Source organism: Uranotaenia lowii, chromosome 3 (genome assembly GCF_029784155.1).
Source record: "Uranotaenia lowii strain MFRU-FL chromosome 3, ASM2978415v1, whole genome shotgun sequence".
NCBI lineage: Eukaryota > Metazoa > Arthropoda > Insecta > Diptera > Culicidae > Uranotaenia > Uranotaenia lowii.
This window is the reverse complement of record NC_073693.1, coordinates 180,386,966-180,393,549: the sequence shown is the minus strand read 5'-3', so window position 1 is coordinate 180,393,549 and position 6,584 is coordinate 180,386,966. Positions and strand designations below refer to the sequence as shown.

At 32.0% G+C, this 6,584-nt stretch overlaps 1 protein-coding gene across 2 annotated transcripts; it reads left to right on the top strand.

The window, feature by feature from the left end:
* The first annotated feature begins 3,133 nt into the window (after positions 1-3,133).
* LOC129755714 (uncharacterized) lies at positions 3,134-6,022 on the top strand. 2 transcript variants are annotated; one of them, XM_055752330.1, is made up of 5 exons: positions 3,134-3,504; positions 3,560-3,641; positions 4,591-4,851; positions 4,920-5,073; positions 5,785-6,022. In XM_055752330.1, exons 3-5 carry the CDS (start codon positions 4,609-4,611, stop codon positions 5,883-5,885), a joined length of 498 nt encoding a protein of 165 aa, XP_055608305.1. In that variant the 5' UTR covers positions 3,134-3,504; positions 3,560-3,641; positions 4,591-4,608; the 3' UTR covers positions 5,886-6,022. The 2 variants fall into 2 exon arrangements, with proteins under 2 accessions (XP_055608305.1, XP_055608306.1); XM_055752331.1 differs by lacking the exon at positions 3,134-3,504 and having other exon boundaries at positions 3,508-3,641.
* The last annotated feature ends 562 nt before the right edge of the window (positions 6,023-6,584 follow it).

The following is a 6,584-nucleotide window of genomic DNA, read 5'->3' as shown; positions in this document are numbered from 1 at the left end:
TTCAAAACGAATGATGCATTTATCAAAAAACCATCCATTTATTTTAATTGTTAGCAGTTGTTAGCATTTCCCCTTTTTCCAACAAAATTTTTTTTTTGTATAAATTATATAAAACATGTTAATAAAAATGCTTTCTCTTTTTTCGTTGGTTTTGTGTGATTTAACCCTAATCCACTCTTGAGTGTCAATATGACACTATTGGAAGTTTGGAAATTTATAGTATTGGAAACCTCGTAACGTAACTTAAATTCAACATTTCAGTTTTTCTTTATTCAAAGTCTGAGAAAAAACATCCGAATAACATGCTTTGCAAAAAGACTTTAGATCAGCTACGGAATTCTAAAAAAAATTTCACTTAGTGTCCTAAAAAGCTGAAGTTAAAAGCTATATGTTGCACATAAGATTTTTTTTTTATTTTTAAGACCAAAAATTGTAAAAACCGTACTTTTTAATCTATAAACCGTCAAAATTGTTTAAGTCACAGTGTCACAGTGAAAGTTGAAGCAATTTGGCACTTTTTTGCAGTTTCAGATTGTCAAAATAAGAAACACAGAATTCTTAACGAATTTTCAAATGTAGCTGTTTTTTTTAACTTTTTATCAATTTGCAATTTTTTTAGGTTTTCTTACACTAAAATACAAGTTTGCACTGGATTTTCGCAATATATTCACCAGAAAGCCAAGTTCATACCGATTCTTTAGGTGTAATAAGCGCTGCGATACTTTACAAAAATATGATAGATATAAAACTAAAAGTAAATCGCTCATCCGTCATATCGAAATAAAAAAGGTAGATTCAGCGTTTTTGGAGCAGATAGAAAGGAGTGTAGGTAACGTCCAATGCCAAAATACTCGACTGGTATGAACCATCTTATGATTTGGTCATTTTTTCCGTGCAGTGCTATCCAATTTCGAAACGAACAAGCAGCTGTTAGCAGTAGTTTGCGCTAACTTATGAATATTTAATATTTATCGGTTGGGAAACAAGAGAGATATACTGGTTTTAGTCAGGAGTGTCAAATTGACAAAAAAAAATTATAACTTATGTTAAAAAATTTAGCCCCTTAATTTATGCAGCATCATTTAATTTTAATTGTTTTTCGGCCTTAACACACGAACTGCCTTAGTTTATCAATTACTAGCATTTGTAAATATTATGAAGGTGTTTTGTATCCTTTATGATCAAGAAAACTCGTCAAAACTGTAAAAATAGGAACTGATCAATGTTACCCCAAGGCATCAAATTCTAAACAAAGACGAAATAAATTTTTAAATCAAATTTAAAGTAGTCTAATCACAGAGAACAGACGTACAAGCTCGAACAAAAAATCTTTAAAAAAAGTGTGTAAAATTTCAAATGCTGACACCCAAAAAATACGTTGAAACTTGACTTAAAACACTGCCATCTATTGCGCCGTTCAATAGTTACAAATCGAATTTTCACAGTTCTCTTTTGTATTTGGAGACATCTGGTGGTTGAGTCAAAAAGGAAAAATTGGTTAAAATGTTCGTTGGAAATTTTACACAAGTTTCGTGAGATAGCTTGTACGTCTGTTCTCTGTGGTCTAATAAATGTCTGCAGCCATGTTTTACATTCATAGAAGGCCAGTACTGGTTTTAAAAATATAAAACATGCCACCTTAACAGAAAAAAATAATTGAGAAAAATTGAAAAAGTGATCAATCTTACCCCGTTTTACGGTACAACTTTTTGAGTTTATTTGGCTAAGAGAGCAAAACTAGGCGCAATTGAGGTTTTAAAAATGTCCATTTCAAAGCAAAAATCAACAGAAAATTGGAAACAAAATTAAATTTAATTCAACAGCAAAACTAGTTGAGCTGTTCAAAGTTTAAATAAAATATACACCTAAGATCAAATTTATGCAGGGTAGCTTGGGTAGGTTTTCGAAATTCAAATTTAGCGGACAATAATAATACCACCAAAAATGCATCATTACTCAAATTCGAAATCTGGTGTTATCTCTAAAAAAAATGTTTTAATTCAAACATCGACTTCGAACTAGAAATTTTGTATTGTTGTATTTTAAATTTTGTTATTTTGGTCTTTTTGTGATTTTAGATTTTTTTTATTTTTGTAATTTTTTCGTTTTGTTTGGAGAGCAAATTCCTTTCAATTTGAAAAAAAAATATTGTGATTTTTGTGTTGAATTCTCAGCAAGGTTCAGATTTTTCTGTATTTTTGTAGAATCTATATTTTCAGTGCGACCTCAAAATTGCATATTTTAATAATTTAAACTTTAAATCTTAATTCTGAATAATTCTCCGAAGATGAAACGTGCTTTTTTCTATCTGGTTCGTTTAATATGCTTCTGTAGTTTACAAACGTTATTTTTTATTTTAACTAAAGGCAGGTTTTTTTTTACATTATTGATCTAATAAAGAATATGTTTTTCAGCATAAGCACAAATAGAGAACATAATCCCATAAAATTGTGTAGCTTGTTCTACATTTCAAACACATTGATCAATGAGCAAAATAAACTGTAAGAAAAGTTCAATCGTAATGACACTAACCAACATTAAACTTCAATACATTTTACATATAAAACGATCCATGAATGTTTATCCCGGGGTAAACGAATTCCCAGTGCACCGGCCACACCGGCTTATTACTTGCCATTATGATAATTTTTGGCATCGTCAAATTCCATTCTTTTTATTCGGCTATCTTTCAATCGCCCCGAACCACTACTCTTACCTGGGTTAGCGTTGCCAAAGGTGCACATTTAACAGCAACATTAAAGTTTTAAATAACAATTTTTGTTCGGAAAACTGTCTTATTTTTAACAGTATTTCAATTCAGTTACAAATAGAATATGTCATGATAAAAACAACATTTCCAAAGTAAGCCAACATAATAATATATATCTTTTTAATTTTTGCATTTTAATATTCCTGTTTTTTTATTTATACGATCAAACAATCTTTGTTAAGAAAGTTTGCAGGATTAAATTTGAATGCACACAATAGACTATCTTATATAACTGAAAAATATTTTTTTTTAAATTTTGATTACTTCAGGGAACCTGGAAAAGCGAGGTTTTGAAATGACAAAAACACTTGGCAATTCTTCCTCAAACCCACCCACACTAAAACAAAAAAATCGTCCAGAGCGTACTGGGAAAAGAGAAATCATAACATAGCTGATCTCCTCTATGTTCTTGATTTGCTTTCTTTCGATCGTGTTGGGTTTCGAAATTTGAGATGGATTTGTGTGCGCTCGCTCATCCACGCAGCGATAGAACAATTTGAATAACATTTCATTCTTGACGGCGCAAACAACTTTAAGGGAATGCTGAAACCACACAAGCTGCGTTTAATCCATAGTCAGTACCTAGTAGTAGGTAAAGATTAAGGCATCAAGGTGAGGTTCATTCAGTGATGTGGTTAGTAAGTAGATCAGCATTCATTCACAACTACACCGCTCTAGACGAAGAAGAAGAAAAACTTAGTGGTTAGATCATCAGTATACATCGAGTGTTATTGGTAATAGGTGTAATAATTTGACGTATTTCAAGTGCTTAAAAAAATACATTTTTAGCTTGAAGCAGAGCCAAGCTCCAAATTTCGACAAGAAGAAGTTTTATGAGACCATCAGATTTGTGGAACAAACAGGTGATCAAGTAAGTATCGCAGAATTCCAGATGTCTTTTTAATATTTTAACAACAGATGGATATCGACGATATAATTCATTCCATAAAAGGTAAAGCTAGTTGTGGATAGTGACATGTTTCAGATTCTAGTGATCGGATGTAAGATTAAGTTCATCTTACAATGAAAATATTTTCTGCAAACCCTAGTTACAAGTAAACAAAAATTTTGTAACTTTTATAGTGCCTTCATTGCCTTAATTGTCTAAAGTATGCAGCGCTGGCTGGTTTGGTGTACGCCATAACTATAAGTGCACTCTGAGCGTATGTTCACTAAAATGCATGCCCAGACTAAATATCATGTGTCAGCTTCCAAAGACTGAAGATCATTCAATCTTGATCTGCATTTTGCAGCGGAAACGATCGTCATTATTGGTTCAGAAACATGATCGTGCGTTCTAATTCTATGAAAATTAAAACGCAATTTTGATCTCTGATTGTTATAGCTATATATCGGACCTGAATTTCAAAAATCCATTCAAAATTCGAATTCTGAGCATAAATTCTGGATTCTGCATATGCATTTTAAATATGATTTCGAAAATTGAATCCATATATTTAAAATCTGAATCCTGATTCTTAAATGTAGATAGATCAGTATTTTGAGTCTTTCTAAAAAAAATTTGATTTCATAAATTAAAGAATCTTAATTTTCAAGTTTGAATCCGAGTCCGAAATTTGAACTCTGGTTTCTGAATCTGAATTGAAAAATATAAATCAAAATTAGGGATCTAAAAAATGAACTCTAAATTTGAACTGTGAGTCTAAACCACAATTATGAAGTTCAACTCTGAATCTGAAATATAAATGCAAATGGTGAATCTGTATTCTGTTTCAATTTAACTTTGAACCAATTTTGAATCTCTGAATTGTTGATGTTGTTTCGTGGAAGATATACTAATTTCTTGTTTTTCTTTATAGGTGCCTCCGGTTGCAGCAATGGCTGAACCACTAGTGAAATCATGCTGCTGTTGCTATTCGCTACGCAGTGGATCAATTATCTCCGGCATCTTGGGTATAGTCCTATCGATTATATCAATCATAATTATTTTCACTACTCGAGTGGAGTTTAAAACCATACTGATGGACTGGTTGCCGCAGAATGTGGTCAAGATCATATTCGTGCTGAATTTGTGCATGACTATTTTAATTTCGTTGATAATGATTTTGGGCGTTATAAAGGTTTGGAATAGAAATTAATCTTCCTAAATTTCGCTTGTGTTCATAATTTTAAAATTTTATTATTTTAGAAAAACCATTATCTTATGATGCCATGGGTCATTCTTGGAATTATGCTGGCTGTAGGTTTGCTGATCAGTGTAATCTACACTGCCGTTGTATTTTTCATTGATGGATTTGTTGTTACTGGAGTTCTATGGATTGTTATTGGACTAATTTCTGTCGGTAAGTATCTTTTTTTTAAGTACATAGATAATAGAAATTCGAGACCTACAACTTTGGGACTGTTTTTTTTTAAATTAAAAATTCGAAAAACTTGAAAATTTCGTGTGCGGTTGAAAATATCAACCCATAGACCTGATAATCCCAATGAGTCTACCCTGATAAGATGACTCATTATTCCGTTCAGTCTTATGTCACATTCGGTCGGTTCAGTGATTATTCACACTTTTTTTAGTAGTTACCTCGTCCAGAGTCAATGGAAAAAGCACGGAGTCCGCACTAGTATGGCTAGGTAAAACTGCTTGTTATATGTATTGTTGGCAAATAATAGATGAGGTTACGTGAAACCCATCCATGCTCACTTCATTTTTTGTTTCAACAACGAGACAAATTTTAAAACTTAACTTACTTTGAATATGTGTTTTTTTTTTGTAATTCTAAGTATATATGTATGGTTCCCTCTTGGATAGCAAGATCCTGCGTATGTCTACACAGAGACCTACAATGGTTGGCAATCTACTCCGCTTGTAATAGTCTCTTCAGATAAACCCCACATGCATTCCCTCTGAAATATATAATTATTTGTTTGTATCTGGAATATGATATGAAAAAATATAATATAATATATTTATGGTGTGGTCTCATTGTTTTTTCAAAGTATTAAAAAAAAGTTTAATATAAGAACATCAATCATCATATATTTTTCCTTTTCAGTTGTTTATTCATACATGTGGGCAGTGGTGTACAGTCATTTCGTTATACAGAAAAATGAAAACGAACGAGGAAGATATTCGAAGCAGCCATATAGAAGATAAAGAAAAATCGTTTAAAAAATTAAACCTGACTAACTTAAAAAATTAACGTATATAGATGGCGGAACCAATGCTTAATGTTTTTAACTAATTTCAAATACTCTATTTATTTATACTTTTTAACAAATAGTAAAACAAAATCAAACATAGCCTTATTGTATGCATTTAATATCCGAACGAATACCAAACAAAACGTGAGTGCAAATTCTGAAAAAAATATTATAGAATATCAGTTGACAAATCAGTTGCCTCCTGAGCCGATGTCCGCGAGTTCGAGCCCAAGAGTAAACTTTTTTTTGTTTGTTTTTGGATTATGAGCGCCTGGCTGACCCGGAAAGGAAAAACAGAACGGGGACAGAAGAGGAAAATTGTAGCTTTGAAAAGGATAGCAGCAACTGAGCCCGAGGGTTCTGAAGCACCAATCTTAGAAAATTTGAGAAATTGCATATTGATTGACAAAAGGTTCCAAAAACAGCTACCTGTGAAAATTCGACGTGCATATAACGTATTCAGAGACGACAGAAATTTTCAAATGTCTTAGAAAAAGTCAGGTGGCGGAGTTCTTATAGCCATTTCTAAAAACTTTAATTCTGAAATAATTCCAACCCAAAAATTCAATGAATTTGAGCAGGTTTTGGTGAAGGCACACATAGCAGGTGAAACACATGTGTTTGCCTCAGTGTATTTTCCACCAAACCATGC